General features: G+C 30.9%; 2 protein-coding genes across 2 annotated transcripts; both read right to left on the bottom strand.

Annotated features, from left to right (window-relative positions):
* Window positions 1–9,671: 9,671 nt before the first annotated feature.
* On the bottom strand, window positions 9,672–11,230 carry LOC112805228 (uncharacterized). Its single transcript, XM_072198063.1, has 6 exons — window positions 10,959–11,230; window positions 10,691–10,864; window positions 10,386–10,540; window positions 10,166–10,295; window positions 9,851–10,039; window positions 9,672–9,767 (listed from the first exon to the last, which is right to left on the bottom strand). The coding sequence occupies exons 1-6, from the start codon at window positions 11,100–11,102 to the stop codon at window positions 9,672–9,674; spliced, it is 888 nt and encodes a 295-aa protein (XP_072054164.1). The 5' UTR covers window positions 11,103–11,230.
* On the bottom strand, window positions 11,092–13,389 carry LOC140173581 (uncharacterized). The gene is made up of 7 exons (XM_072198062.1): window positions 13,240–13,389; window positions 12,864–12,937; window positions 12,210–12,331; window positions 12,013–12,097; window positions 11,771–11,903; window positions 11,517–11,671; window positions 11,092–11,365 (listed from the first exon to the last, which is right to left on the bottom strand). The coding sequence occupies exons 1-7, from the start codon at window positions 13,387–13,389 to the stop codon at window positions 11,194–11,196; spliced, it is 891 nt and encodes a 296-aa protein (XP_072054163.1). The 3' UTR covers window positions 11,092–11,193.
* Between the last annotated feature and the right edge of the window lie 4,418 nt (window positions 13,390–17,807).

The raw sequence follows: 17,807 nt of genomic DNA, 5'->3' as shown, positions 1-17,807 counted from the left end.
AAGAGACCACATTAGAAAACTAACATACATATTGTATAAATTACAACAACTTCTGAAATCTAGCCCACATACAAATGAGAGGCCAATAAAATTAAATTAAAACATGAAAAATATCCGAGTAAGAATTTAAAAAAAAAACACTATAGATGGCATTACATCGATATTGAATTCACATTAAAATTTTCATAAGTTAATATGAAATATATTGAATGTAAAAGCAAATGAGACTTCAATCGAATTGAAAATGCAGCAAAGAAAACATATTCTCTAATGCTCAGCACCATACCTGTTTGGATCTTCTCTATTAGCATCCATGGCCATTCAGACTTGTCAAATAGAGAGGCTTGATATAAAGATTTAAGAAGAAATAAAGGACGTTGTCTCGTACTGCAAAAGAGAGCATTATAATAAAGTAAACCCTAACAGAAAATTTCAACAAATTCAAGAAAAACAAGCGATAAAATTGAATAAAGAAACTTAAAGAACAAAACATAAAGCATGTCATTTGTAGGACCTTAAATCAGGTAGGAAATTGAAGATATTTAAGAATTTTCACATAGAAACAAAAGCCACAAAGAAAACATTAAAACTGATAACAAATAAGATAAGAAAATATCAACACTAACACTCAAGACATGTGAATTAGTAAACTCAATTTATGTTTTTAGTCAACATCATATAAAAGTTTTAATTTAAGCCAAGTTCAAAAAACATCTGAAGCAGCATGATTAAATTTATGCATTGAACAGTTAGTAGAATATTCAGATGACTAAAATTTTGCTATACAAACTTATTCAACAGAACTATCAAAATAGCTATAATAACTAACTTCTTTATCCATTATCAAAAGCCGAAGAAAAGCATGTTATTCATTCTCCTCCCTATGATCAATTAAAAACCACATTCTGATGATTTTGAGTGTTATCTTTCAACATTCATTTCAGGGGTGAGATTAGAGAAGAGATTTTCTGAATAAGTTGACACTAAGCATATTTCATTTCTTAAAACCAAAGTTTTGAAAAGCAAACCGGTCATTGAACCACTTTAGCTACTTGTTCACTGGTTCATAGTTTTAACCGGTTTGACCGTGGTTGAACCGAAAAAATCGTTTTATAATAAAATCAAAAATAAAAAGAAAAATATACAATGCACAGGTTAAAGATAGGAAATATTGTCTTAATTTTGCTGAGTCAAAAAGTAAAATAAATTGATATTTTTGCACAACAAACACAAGAGGACCTGAAACAAAAACACAAACAGCTGAAACAAAATAAAAATCCAGCACAGAGGAGGGGCAGCAAGTCAGCACAGATTGAGAGCTGGGATGGTGCAACCACACAATGAACAAAACTAAAAAAACTTTGAATCAATAACATAGTGAAAATTCAGAAAAGTTTAATAAAATTTAACTATAGAAACAGACAATAAAGCACTAATAGAGTTATAAATATAAAATTTATCATCAAATGTAATCACTGAGCAAACCCAAGCAATCAAGCATTGTCTGGGCATTCGATCAAAAGAAAGAATCAAAAAGAACATTTAAATCACACCAACAACACAATAACACCAATTGAAACATTTAAAAAGAAAGCAACCAAAAAGAATATCTAAAAATCACCAAGGTTGAAAACAATAATTTGATCTCAACGAATTAAAAGCTAAGCTTCCAGGAAAGTGAAAAATACCCAAACCAAAGAACATTCAATCACAGTTTAAACCAAAATTCAGAATCCCATCAAATTGAACCGGCAAGCAACCTAAAAATCAAAGAACCAAAAAATAATTTTCAAATAAAGATTCAGATCAGTTGAATCAGAGTTCACAGAGCTTCACTATTTCAGTAACACAGTTTCACTATATCAGAGTTCACAGAGTTTCACTATACCAGACTTCAATCATAAATTGATAGTTAATAAAAAAAATTACCTAGAGAACATGCAAGAGACTGTGGTTGCGGAGAGGGACAGAGACACCGAGAGACAGAGACAGAGACACCGAGTGACCAAGGGAGACAGAAACACCGAGGGAGACAGAGCATGCAAGAGTGCTGGAGTAGACGATGGCTTCGAAAGTTACGATGGCTACCGCGCGATCGAGGCTTCCAAGGTTGCGATGGCTGCTTCGCAATCGAGGGGAAGTGAGCGCGCAGACGGTAGCTGTTCGAACGAACAATGGCGGCGGCAGGAGGTGGTCGCTGAACGGAGCTGAGGGGCTTTCTGGAGCTCGATGAGATTGAAACGGTGCCCTGGACTCTAGAATGCTAGGTCTGGCACGGGAGGATGCACTTAGGGCTTGCTAATTGTCTCATTGAGTGGAACCGCAGCGTTTTGCTGCCTAGAAATTTTTAACCTTTTTTTTATCAAAAAAATATCTAACTATACACTATTAAAGTACTAAGATAGATAACTTAGATATATCAATAAAAAATTAATAAAACCAACTAAGTATTTGAGTATTGGATGACTACTAAATCGAAAAAATAAAAAAGGATGAATAATATATTTTTATTTACTTTTTAGTAGAGTTGATATATTTTTAATAATAAAAGTAAAATTACTAAAAAATTCATTAGATTTTTTTTTAGTTATTGAAATTTATGTTTTAAAATTTTGTTTGAAATATATATTTTCACATGATAAATAAATAAGAAATACATTTAACCAATTTGACTAAAAAATATCCTTTTACATGAGATATCTAAATCTAAATATAAAATTATAACACAATTTAAAAAAATACATTTTTTAAATGATTTTGGAATTCATTATTTAAATTATTGCATACATTTTAATAAGTTGTAACAAAACACACACACACACACACACACACACATATATATATATATATATATATATATATATATATATATATATATATATATATATAGATACCAAACAAACCCCACATCTATATACAATAACGATACATACAAATTTAAGCACAAGAAAGAGAACAATACCTTTTATAAATATCACAACTCCAAAGAATGAGTTGATAATTACATACCAAAATAGATCCATTGACAATATACTTTACCAATTTCCCAAGTACTTAACACAACTAAGCAAAATTCTAACAATTCTTCAGAGTCTTGCAATGATATTATAGATATCTATATAATTATATATTGTAATGTAAGAAACAATTAGCCACTACACTCATCCATCCTTTCCACAGCATCGCTAGTATTTTCACAATGTCCAAACGCCCTCCGAAGCTCCTCCCTAATAGTGAGAGGCTGATGATTGCCAACTAAATTGGAACCTTGTGAGGAGCAGATTCTTGCATGAAAAGCATGGTTAACAGTCTACAGAGAACACAGCAAAATATAAGAACAAGGAACACAGAAGAAAAAAAAAATAAATAAATAAATAAAAAAATAAATAAAACAAATTGAGATAATAAAGAAATCAGGTATGATAAAAATTTGGAAAGTAATAACAGAGATATTAAACAAATAAAGATATTAAACAAATAAAGAAACCAAAGCTAACCAACATACATGTATCCATATATGTATTAGTGTAAACATAGTTTACTAATAGATAAAGAATCAAAGCCCATTAGATAAAGAAATACCCAACAATTCCAGTTCAGAACGGAAATCGGTGAAGCATCATGCACTGGAGCACCTGAACTCGACGAACATTGAACGGTTGCATTGGAGTGAAACTCAACAGGATTATTAAATTCGAAAGAAAAATGAGGAACAAAGGGATCCAGAGGAAATTTCTAAATGGAACAAGAGAGGAATAACATCAGTAACACTTAATACATCGCCCATGAAAAAACACATAACAATATAGGCAATTGAGGCTAACTTGATAAAAAAAAAAGAAAGAGAGTGGACTAACGCAACATCAGATTTACATAACAATGGTACCACCTGCTGTTGATTATCATGGATGGAGTCCTCCAAAAAGCTCACAATATCAACATCATCACATATTGCACGAACAACATGAAGAGATTTATTCAAATCATATCCAATGGGTCTAGGATCCACTATGAACACAATTTTCTTGTTCATCAACTGAGAAATCATGCTATTCGGAATAGTGTAATCATCCATTGACTAAGAAAAAGAAAAAAAAAGAACAGGTACATTAGCAAAATTCACATACCTGAACCATAAGCAGTCAACTGAAAACAACGACAATTAAATTAAATTAAAAACAAAATGATTACTTGGGACGAATTTCCTTGGTCCATCAAAAAATCTAAGCAACTCTTTTTCAGTATTTGCATCACCTCATCATCCTCAAGTATGAAAATATTGCTCCCATTTGAATGGGAAACAATAATTTTGATGCGATACCTAAATAATGTAAACAAAAGAAAAAATATACACTAAGAGACAGTTGTAGAAGATGAAATTAAGCAAAAAGAAAAACTGGTACCAAGAACTCCAAGAGATAAAATAGATACCTTCTTATGACATCAAAACACTCAATTTTACACAGATAACAATAAAATAAATTTCCAACATGAGAAACAGGTGCATTACACAAACAGCAATAGTACCACCACTTCTGATGTTTCGGCACATCAATAATTTCACCGATCAAAATACAAATCTGATCCTGTAGAGAAATAGTAATTGGCATATTATGATACATGTTTCTATCATACTACACATGTTGAAATACATTTGAGACGGTTGAAAACATAAGCATAAATACTAACATTTCTTGATGCAGAAGAATATATTTTAGCACAAAGAATGTCAGCAAGCATCTCTTTAACACTATGCAGTTGTATTGGAACACCAGAAACAACTTGGTTGTGATAACTTCTAAGCTGTCCACACTGAGAGAAGTCTTCAAGTATTGGGCTAAAGCCCGAATCAGAAGTAACATCCTTAAAGTTTGGAAACAAAAATATGAATCACAAATGGAAGCCAACTTTGTAAAGTATGCGGCAAAATCATATTGGCATGTAAAGGATAGCATTCAAAAGAACAGCCAAAGAATTAGAAACTGGCGATCAAGAAACTATATCTAAAAATAACTCCTCTAATTCACTAGTATCTAACTTAAAGAGACCGCACTAACCTTGATGCACTGATCAGACTGAACTTTCCTGAAAAAACGTGCATCACTAATGACATTGATGATTTTAAAGGTACCACAATAACCGGGACTGTTAATCCGCTTTGCCTGAACTTTGAAAACAATCTCTTTCCCAATGAGTTGATGAAAAAACTGTGGACAGTATGGGTGCTCAATTTTCTGACATAGATATTCAAAAATGATCACTAATTAATGAATGAAATTGAAGAATAAGAAATACTTATTGATAAAGTATACAGAAATAAAACTTAAGAACATTAACCATACCTCCATTTCATCTTCTAACAACAAAAACACATCAGAACAGGTTCTCCCTAATAGCTTAGTCGCCGCACTGTCTAACAACACAAACATTCCACAAGAAGTACCATCTTCAACAAGTATCTTAATCCTGTAACTATAACCAAGAAACTAAACATCAGATTAATCTATTTGTGAGAGTCACAAGAAGGTGATAAGTGAAGCTAACTTATATTATTGAATCATAACAGATCCAAAAAAGTTTTCTAAATCATAACCTGGATTTACCTGGTCATAAAATGCTGGACCTCTTTGCCGCACAGCTGACAATGAAACACATTATCATCACCAACAATTGGATGACCACAAACACAACAAAAGACCCACCACTCTGGATCTTCAACAATCTCTTTAATTTTTCCAACCACAAAGAATTGTCCATCCTATTAAAATAAAAAATTTAAGAATTGAATGCACAAGCCCTGTCTACAATATCGAAAAATCAATTAACATGAGTACTTCTTACATAGACCTAGAACATGTAAAAAACCTAATAGTACACACCTCATTGTTTCCTTTAAGATTAGCAATAGTCCGCATTAGCTTCCAGTCAAAAGATTCATCATCGATTACACATACTAAATCCCCATTCTCATCACTACACAGTCTACTGAAATCATGGCTTGCGATATGGTATCTATGAAAAAAAAATATTACAGTAAAACAATTTCAGAAAAACACATATAGAGAGAGAGAGAGACAGAGAGAGTGAGAAAGACAAAGAGAAAGAGAAAGAGAGAGAGAGAGGAACAGAGTGAGTGAGAAATATAGAGAAAGAGCGAGAATAAGAAACTGAGCAATAGAGAGACAGAGTAAGCAACTGAGGGATGGAGACAAAGACAGAAATTGTCAGTTCATTGCGACAAAATTTCACGAGTTTGAATGGAACTAACCCATTCAGAAAATTCACTGTTTCCTGCATATCACGGTTGATTGAAACCCGAGAAACATTGATGACATTTTGAAGACTAACTTTATCTAAAAATCACGAAACACAATAAGAAGAAACTAAGTGAGAAAGAAACAATTAATTGGTAAACAAAAATATATCAAGAAATCAAACTCAGACATATGTGCAACATGGACAACTTTTCACCTCCATTGACTTGGATCTTGAAAGATTCCAGAATAAGAACTGGTGCTCTCTGATACTTTTTCAAACTATTGATATCCATAAGAGCAGAACACTCACCAACAAGAATACAGGGGATTTTCTTCCTGTGTAATCATTATAAAAAATGAGCAACAACAATAGAATAATCCAACAATAATAAAAAATATGAAAAACAGGCATAACATGATTTAAAAATAGAATAGAATAAAAATAGAAAGGGAAGGGATACCCATATGCAAAAACTGCAAGGACAATAACTCTGAATATCTTTCCATTAAACTCAACATCAGTTTTCCTTTTCAATCCGCACAGAACCCCAACAAAATCTGTTTAGTCATAATATAGCAGAAAAGATTCAACCACAGGATACAATAACACAAGACATTTTATTCAGCTGTTATTAATCTCACTTTAAAACACCTTTATTCCAGGTCAAATCTCAAAAAGGAAAACTTACCTATTAGGTACTCATAATCAGAGCGCTTTTGAAGAATCTCGTCCATAGAGGTTAAACTTAAACCAGGATTAGGTATGTCTCTATCTGCAGCTGCAACAACAGAGGTACTACACTTGAAAAGGATGCGGAATCGATGTCTTGTAACCCTAACCAATCCACCATTAGGTATCACTTTGAAGTCAGAAATAATGAATACATGTCCTTCTTTTAATTGATGAATAAAAGTTGTGATCAAATCATGGTCAACAGTTGCTTGGACCTTGTGGTGCTGCAAATTAAAAAAGCGGAAAAAGATCATATCACCATTTCTAAATATCATACCATGACATATTACATCCTAAAACTGATCAGATACACGATTTACTTAAGTAAAAACTGATTTTTTGATACAACATTGGGACACACAAACACACATACACAGGATATTTAAAATACAATACTGACCTGCTTATCCATCAACACCATATGTAACAGTTTCTGCATATTTTCATTAACAATGCTAGCATCTTCCCAAATGGTCAAGATCTTAGCCTCAATACTCCAAGTTTCCTTCCATGGAGAGATTTTCTGAACAGGATCAATAGGAAGACTCATCTTATCTTATCAAATAAATAAATAAATACTAAAGATCAAAGAATGTGGATGAAAAAAAAGAAATTAAAGAACAAAATAGCAGCAACAGAAAACTGTGTGGGATCTCAGATTTATCTCAAGAGAAAGGAATGCAAGAGAAAAAAGACAAGTAAGGAACAAGTGATAGCCCTTGAAAAATCAACACAATACTCCATCACCTCATTACTACTTATACAAGAGGAATGAGCAAGTTTCTAAGGCAAAGCTTGTAGAATACGTTTCTCTTACACTCCTTGGCTACATTGATTGATTGATTGACATATGACATTCAATGTGTCCATAGGTAATTAAATTAGATTTACCCATACCTTTATATAATATAGATAGATATCTCATATCAACTTATCTATGAATCTATATACATCTATCTACCTATCTATCTATATATCTATAAATCTATAAAGAAACCATACCTACTGATTGATCCTATCTTTGACTATATAATAATACTATTCCCAATAAGTATGACTGCTGAAATAGAAGACATGTAAACTTATTCCCATCAGAAACATAGATTCCATAATTGAAACTGAAAATTGATAATCAACTCTTGAGCCGAATCATTAAATCAAGAAGAACACAATAACAAACTAAGAAGATTAGCTCAGATAAAGAACAACAAAAATATTTTTTCCAAACCAAAAAATTAAACCTACAAAATGACACCAAATTAGCACTGAATTAGAGAATCTACAAAATTAACTAACAGGTCCGAAGTACAACCATAATTAATTGGAACATTAGGAATTTCACAAACCCTAGAGAATAAAATGTCCATTAACCATATAACAGATACCAGTAATCATCAGAATTTGAAAAATTAGGGATTTCAGAAACCATAGACAAAATCATCAGAATTTGAAAAATTAGGGATTTCAGAAACCATAAACAATAAAACCCATGCCAAAAGTGGAACAAAATTTGAAAGATTAGGAATTTCACAAAGCCTAGAGAATAAAATGTCGCTTAACCACAGAAGAGAAACCAAAAAACATCAGAATTTGTTCAATTAAGGATTTCAGAAACAATAGACAATAAAACCTAGTTCAATCGCGGAACAGATGCCAAAATTCATCACAAGAATCTGAGATGTTGAATCTGAGCAGAAAATTGAGAAATCCATAAATAAGATGAACGGCGAGGAACAAACTCCCAGGAGAACACGGCTCGTAGAAACAGTTTGCTAGGGAAGACGAAACGAAACTTGGAGAAGAAATCAAAGATCCTAGCGTTGAAAGAAATCATTAGCGTTCCGAGCTCTGGGTAGTTCGCTTTCTGATTCTGGAAACGGCGAGTAAGAGGAGCGATTGATCAGCTGACGGAAAGGAATTCCGGTTTCATAGTGAGAAAGAAAAGGAGAAGAAAGAACCCGTAAATGAACAAAATTAAGAAAAGGGACAACATGAGTTATGTGTTAATGGGAGTATGGCACCCTTGAATTGACACTTTTTTGCCAAAAAAGAAAATTAAAAATATTGATAAGATATATATCTTTTAATAACAATTAAATTGAATGTTAGGTTAAATATACTTAATAATAGTCATGAAAACAACTTTATTGACCAGTATATTTTTTTTATTTATCATTTCTTTTAATATTGATTAATAATAATTTTATTATTTCATGGGTTTATTTGAAACTGGTAAAATAAACGCATATTATTTTTTTTGTAATTAAAAAGGAATTTGATTAAATACAAAAAAAAATAAAGAGATATATATTTTTTAATAACAATTAAATTCAACGTTAGGTTGAATAAATTTAAATCGTAATGAAAAGCAATGTATTAAAAACTATCTATATTTTTTTTTCACAATTATCATTTCTTTTTTAATACTGATTAATAATTGATTAATTATTGCACCAAATTATTTGAAACTCATAAAAAAAACACATTTTTTCTGCTGTAATTAAAAAATGAATTTCATTAAATATATAAATATCACAGATATATCCATATTAGAATTGAGAAAAGACTACCATTATATTACAAATTAAACAACAATTTAAAGTAGTATCTGAGCATAATACACTAAAAAGCATCAAGATCATGCACAACAACAACTTAAACTACTATCTTAACATATTAAACTAAAATGCATCTAGATCTTCAACAGCCTCATGATCACTTCCACATTGGCTAAAAGCATCTTCAACCTCAGGGATAGAATCAACCAGAACATGAATCTGAAAAAAATTGAAAACCTCTAAGTTATTGATATTTTTAAATACTAATAATTGAACAAATTACAAAAACTATGCAACCAAACCTTATGCTCATTCATCTCAGCAGCGGCCTCAAAAACATTAATAACAGAGGCATCATCCCAGATTTGTTGAACAATATACACAGATCGATTCATCTCATAACCCACAGGCCTAGCATCAACCATGAATACAACTTTTTTGTGCAAAAGACTTGAAATGAGTTTCAATGGAACAACTTTGCAATAAGATTCCTAAAAACAAAAAAAAAATTAAAAAATAGCATAATAATAATTGAGGCTTTCCTTACGAATGCCAATAAATACAAACTAAGTGTATCTATATCTATATACTAATTAAAACCACAGCTAGATAACAACCTGATTCAACTCTGGGTGTTTATCCAAAAAGGTGGAGCATCTTGTCTTTATCAGTTGCACAACCTCACGATCTTTGAGAACAAATATATTGTTGCCATTTGCATGAGAAGCTACAATCTTCAAGCAGAATCTTGAAAACCAAGAAAAAACAAGGAAATTTTGAGTTAACATGAAATGATAATCAATTAGGAAAACAGAATAAAACTAAAGAACAAAACACCTTGGAACAGCATCAATGCATTGAAGCTGACATAGATCACATGATAAAATTTGTTTATTAGTTGACACAAGAGAACCACATAAACAAGTTGAGAACCACCACTTATGATTCTTGAAAACAGATGATATAGTTCCAAGAATGAAAACAAAACCACCCTGCCAGCAAAGAAAAAATTAATACAGCATTTCAAATTTCAAATAATTTACAAAACTATCAATTACTGACTTTTTAGCAAAAAATGTAAGAAGAATAACAAAAAGAAATAACCAACAGATTTTATAAGAAATGAGGGAAAAAAAACATACATTCTCAACATCAGAATAACAGCGATTAGGTGAAATAAGATCAGTAATAATATCTTCAATAGTTTCTGATTGAATAGAATTATCACAAACTACTTGAGTCTTGTAATCTTCCCCAATTCCATACTGCAAACAGGCATCGTAGATTGGTGGAAAAATCGGATCATGAAGCCTTGCCTGGGATAATTTGGTTAGAATAAGTATCGAATCCATTGATTCAGAAAAAAGAAAAATGCATGAACATGTTGTAACATAGAGTGAGAAATCATACATTCATATAATCATCACTTGTAGCTGGTTCAGAATTATCACTAAACACATTTACAATTTTAAAGGACCCGGAGTAATCTGGATCAACCGCAGGAAGAATTTCAACCTTGAAAACTTTATCCTCTCCAACAACATCACCAAACATTTGTGGAGAATATGACCGACAGACCTTGAGAGTTCAATATAAAAGAATCAATAAACTTGAAAAAAAATATATAATAAATATTAAATGAGGTTCAATATGAAGGAGTTGATACTGCAAGCACACTAGGATCAACAGGGAATTCTTCGTCTATCCTGAGAAATGCTTCAGAACAGGTTTTTCCAAATAGTTTTGTTGCCGCATTATCAAGCAGAACAAACAAAACATCACACCCAGCATGGTGAATCTTTACCCGAATCCTATACCTAACACAATTAACAACCAAGAATGATAACTAAAACCAATAAATTAAAGCTGCTTAACAACACATAGAATGACACATAAGAGAGAAACAACCAAAAATCCAAAAGATTGAGAATTAATGCATTGAATAGTAGAGTTACATATGAACCTTACTTGAGCATAACATGTTCAACACATGAACAACAAGCATCACAAAGGTAGAGATCCTCATGGTCAACAACAGGATGACCACATACACATGAGTAGTACCACCAATCTGGTTCATCCATAACTTCCTTAATTGTCCCCATTACAAAGTAATGAGCATCCTGTAAAATTAAAAAAACAATTATATAAACACAAACACACATGTTTAAGAAATTGAAGTTTAAGTATTAAATGTAGAGTTTGCCAATCTAAAACAGTACCCTGTTATCTACATCAAGATCTTGAATACTACTGATCTCTTTGGGATTGAAATAATCACCATCAACTTTAGAAATTAAGTATCCAAGGTCATTGGTCACAAGTCTTGAGAATCCATAACTGGCTACACTAAATCTACATAAAAGACACAATAACTAATATTCATAACACAAAACATATACATGAATACCAACTAAATAACCAAAGCAGCTTGTAGATCTACAAAACTCTTATCAAAACTAACCTGCTTAGGAACTCAACAGACTCAGGAATGTCTGGATTAATGAATAATCTAGAGACATTGATCACATTCTGTAGAATTACTCCACCTGCATTAAGGAATACTACTCTATTAGCCTCAAACCATATTAAACTGAAAACATCAGATTTCAGAAAAGTAAATATTAGAGTAAAAATTCCCTGAATATGTCTGAAACTAACCTTCAATTGCTTTGATTTTAAAAGACTCAAGGACAATCAGTGGAGATCTTGGATATTTTTGTAAGTTTTCATACTCCAAGAGATCACAAGCATTTCCAAACACATTGCATTGGACCTTTTTCCTAGAGAAATAACTTTCAAAAGATCAAAAGGATGTAACTATATATTTATTGTTATAACATAAAGCCTGGAACACAAAAAAAAAAAATTGAATGCATAGAACATAACTACTGATATAGGAGAAACTCAAAGACATATCACCCATGACTAAAAACTTCTAGCACAACTGCTTTGATGAGCTTCCCATATGATGCTACATCTCTTTCTTTTCGAACACCAGTAATGATCCAACAAAGTCTAATAATTAAATTGAAATATATACAATTTTGAATCAGAAAGCACACTTGGTAAAACAGAATACTATGATACTAAAAGGGTAGAGCAAGAAACTTGTACAAACCAATAAGGAAATTGTGGTCCTTTGTCATTTGATCAATTTCATCTATTGATGTAAAACACAACCCGGAATGAGTTATCCTTAGAGAGACCACAGAAACAACAGAGGTCTTGTATTGGAACAAAAGTCTGAACCGATGTTTGGCCACTCTATTCAAACCAGTGTTTGGCAAAACTGTAAAATTGGTTATCAAATACAGATCACCTTCATTTAGAGACACAGCAAACTTTGATATAAGCTCATCTCTAATGGTAGCTTGGATCTTGTGTAACTGCAATTAAAAAAAATGGTTACTATTTTGAATTTATTAACAAATTTCAGTATCCAAACAGCATAGTAACAATTCATAAAAAAATTAAAACAAGAAAAACATATCAGTTTGCAACAAAGAATAAAAATTCCCTTCAGCATACCTAAAAAAAAATGAAAAGAGCATAGTAACAATTCATAAAAAATTTAAAACAACAAAAACATATCAGTTTGCAACAAAGAATAAAAATTCCTTCAGCATACTTAAAAAAAAATGAAAAGTGGCAACAACTTAAGGAAACCCTAAAATAAAATAAAACTGACCTTCTCATCCATTAAGACCATATGCAATAGATTTTGAGAAGGATCCAAAGCAGTATTCTTCTGGTACCACAACTTCACAACTTTAACATGCACTTTCCATGATTCCCTCCACGGAGTGATTTTCTCCACCAAATCAACACGATTATTCATTCCCAACATATATAGAACAACAACACCAAAAGAAGAAAATATAAAGAGAAGTTTTCAGAACCAATAAGAGAAGATAAACAGAGGAGTTGGAGTTATAAACTCCCAAAGTTAACAAACACTAAAGCTTACAATGAAAGCTTCACATATGGGACAGAGATAGACTAATAGGCATATATAGATTGATATCCCTACACACATCATTTAGGACGATATCACAAGTAACCAAATACTGATAGGAAAAGAGCAAAAACAATGTGGGAAGAGACATGTTACAAATTACCAAGTACCTACCACATATTGCTGATTTGACAATTCACAATAAAGCAAGAACAGAATTTCATGAGTCAAGTATACCTAACACTACAGTAAACTTCAGTCCAATAGAAGTAAGAACATCATATAAATTATACTCAGCAAAACCCCAAAGAAGAAAATTATTTTCCCGAAACACCAAACCCACAAACATATGACAGAACCATTGATTTGAAAAAAAAGAGTAACAATCACCATGATTAGATCAGAAACCAAACAACTAAAAACTAAACGATGCATAAGAAAAACAGTAACAATTATCAGGAAAAAAGGAATTGAAACTGGAGAACGAAACCTTAACGCTTCAAAAGGAGGAGAATAGAATCTAGACCACATATACCTCTTGAATCGCGGTGCCGACATCTGCTATCTAAATCACAGAAATGGAGATGGAGAAATGCCGTATGACCAAGACAGAGACAGAAAGAGGAACCTTGGGGAGAGAGAAGACACGCAACCGACAGAAGAACACCTTCATGGTAGAATCGAATGGAATCGCAGAGATATCCATACCTTCCCTGCATGTCGCCAAAACCCATGAGAGAAGAAGAAACCTCAGCGACGGAGCCCACAGGGAAATGCTCTGACGGATGCACTCAGCTTAGGGATGAAGAAAATGCGCTGAGCTCCAAGGTCTTTTAGGGAGAAAGTGATGAATTTGGGAAAAAAAATTAACCAAAGTCACATTATCTAACTTTAGTTAGGGTTATGGCTAAATTGAGAGGATTGTATTAATAAAACATAATCCTCCAAGCAAGTATGTTAAGAGGTATTAAGAAAAAATTCACATATGACATTATAAAAAATTCATTACTAATAATATATTTATTACTTAAATATATTTGTTAGAAACATCAAAATTAAAATAATAAATTTATTACTTAAATATATATGTTAGAAATATAAAAAATTTATTGATTTTTAGATCTTGATAAAAAATAAATTGATTAAATTTTATCTCATGTTCTTATGTCTAAGTAGTCATATAGTCCATCAAAATTGTTTAGTGTTAGAGAATATACACCATTCTCATCTTATAGCAATTTTGTTTGGTTAAATTCCATTGTCACATAAATGTTATGATCAATTTACTTTATGAAGGTATTTTTTTTAATATTTATTTTAAAGATATTTTTTCTTGCTTTTTTTTCGCATTTCAAATCTGGTATTAACTATTATAAAATATTTTTTTTCAACAAAACTGATTAAGTAAAATAATTGATATATTAACAATATAGTTTCTTTCAATTTATTTGGAAAAGACAATATTAGATTTAAAAAAACAAATAATCAAGTTTTTCAATAAATTTTAATACCATCAAATCCACGTAATAAATTAAGACGAGGATATTTTTTAAATCAGCACGACAATTATGTGCTAATAGAATATCTCATATTTATATAGACCATTTTATTATATTATATAGAAATCAAACTTTAATATAAAAGAAGAACATTGATAAAATCTAATAAATGTATAACATTTTAGTGCAAGACTTACTACTTTAAATTTCAATAGCCTAATACAAAATATTTCCTAATACAAATAATTTGTATCAAATTTAAGAGTGAAATAATATTAAACGCAAGAAAAATTATTCTGCACTAAAATAAAAGATTTAAAATATCAAACATCAAATTACAACTTGACCTAAATATTAGAAACAAAATAATAAAAAAAATAGAAGAGAGAAACCACCAAAGAATTTTTATTCTAACAAAAGATATAATCTACATTAAAATCAAATTTTATTGACAAATTTAAAATCAAATTTACATTGATATGATTTGACTTTTCCTTATAAGAAAAGATAAATAATTATTTTTATTAATAAATGCTCATATCTTATTCTTATTAATATATTAAGAATACACTTTGCTTATCTTTCTCTTCCGAAAAAACAATATCAAAATAAAAAAAGTAATTAAGTAATTTTTTAATAAAATTGAATATTTTCAAAAGCATGTAATGAAATAACCTTTTCATATAAAAAATAACTATATTTTAAAAAATCGCTTTTTAAACTAAAAAAAAAATCAAAATAAAATATGAAGATATCAATCATCAAAGTTATCCACTAAAAAAGAGAGTATATTTTAAATGAGCAGAACAATTATCTATTTATACAATATCCCACATTTATATAGACCATTTGATTACATTATATAGAAATCAAAGGATAATATAAAAAAAGAACATAGATGAACTATAATAAATGCATAACATTTTATTACATAATTAAATACTTTAAATCTGGATAGTCTAATACAAAATATTTCCTAATATATAAAATTTGTACCAATTTTAAGATTGAAATAATACTAAAATGGTGTAAAATTATTCTGCACTAAATAAAAGATTTAAAATATTAAACATGAAATTAGAATTTGACCTAATTATTAAAACGAAAACAATAATAAAAAAAATAAAAGAGAGAAAGCACAAAGAAATTTTTTCCTAACAAAATATATAATTAGATTATAATTGAATATTTTCAAAACCACGTAATGAAATACATTTTTCATATCTTTTTCATATCAAATAAAATAACTGTATTTAAAAAATAGCTTTTCCAAGTAAAAAAAAATTAAAACAAAATATGAAATATAAATCATCAAATTTATCCAAAAAAGCACAATTATCTACTTATACAGTATCACATAATTATAAATACAATATATATTATGCAATTTAAACCAGTTATTCCGATACTAATGATTATTCGCGTGAAATTTATTGATTCGGAGTACTCTTTCTTTTTTTCTTTTAAATACAGTATATATTATGCAATTTATTTATTTATATATTTATTGGTAACGTATACTTCTTTTCTCCAACTAATATATTCTATATTTATAAAACGTATGAATACTTTTCTTTCACAACATCATTTAATTTTCACTTAATAGAAACTAATGGTTCATAAAGAATAATGCATCTAGTGCACACGAAATGCTTGAGACAATTTTAAAAATACCCCAAAGAAGATGTCCCTCTACAAAGAACATATACACAAAATCAAAACTATAAATTACACAGTTAAAACTGAATCATATAACAAAAAAATACATTACATCTATCAAAAACTTCCTTAAATACAACGTTTTCAGTCTTGGCAGCATCAACTAATCCTTCATCACAAAGTAAAATCTTAAGACCATTTCTATTCCTAACTCGGGAAAGAGCTACATAAAGCTGACCATGAGAAAACACAGGACGACGCAAGAACAAACCGACTGTTGATAATGTCTGACCCTGGCTTTTGTTGATTGTCATTGCAAACGACAAAGATACCGGAAATTGACGACGTTGGAATTTTAAACGGTATAACCGTATCACTAGGAATCATATTCATTCTAGTGATAAAACTTTATCCCCAACATTGATACCAGAAACAATATCGGCACCAATCACATTTGTCCCTAGATCTCGCACGACAAGTCGAGTCCCATTACACAAACCCCCAGCCGGATCAATATTCCTCAACAAAATAATAGGCACGCCTATTTTCACTTCAACAAATGATTAGGTAGACCAGAACACCTAATCGATTCAAGAATCAAAGTTATCCAATCAACATCACATCAGAATAAGCATCACTACCACATATCGAATCAGCACTGAGGTAACTTTTCTCCTCACCGGGCAACAGGTCAACTATATAATTGTTATCTCTTCAACATTTTCGACAGTCGGAGCAAGTATTGCCCTATCTTGGAAAAAACTTGGATCACAAAAATTCTGAACCAAATTTGGATAGATTGTATTTACAATATCTTCCACTGGATTTTCCAAGACAGGAATGATTAGATCAGAAGGAATATCAACAAAAAGTTTATCGTTGACCACTGCTCCACATCGACCTTCACCGATTTTGAAGTATCCAATCTGAAAACGACCTTAACTCCTGAGCAGTTGATTGTTCCGATCCGGTTGCTAACCCTCATATTTGTTGTCAATCACAAAAACTTCGCAATATTCCAATGATAGAAGAATTTATGGAAGCCATGACAATCTCAGCACGCGAACCTTTTGAATAACTGGCAACACCTGCCTGAAATCACCCCCCCCCCCCCCCAAGAACACCATATCACGCAACGTCCTA

This window comes from Arachis hypogaea, chromosome 6 (genome assembly GCF_003086295.3).
Source record: "Arachis hypogaea cultivar Tifrunner chromosome 6, arahy.Tifrunner.gnm2.J5K5, whole genome shotgun sequence".
NCBI classification, from domain to species: Eukaryota; Viridiplantae; Streptophyta; class Magnoliopsida; order Fabales; family Fabaceae; genus Arachis; species Arachis hypogaea.
The sequence above is the reverse complement of the archived record's forward strand: the minus strand, read 5'-3'. Positions and strand labels throughout refer to the sequence as shown.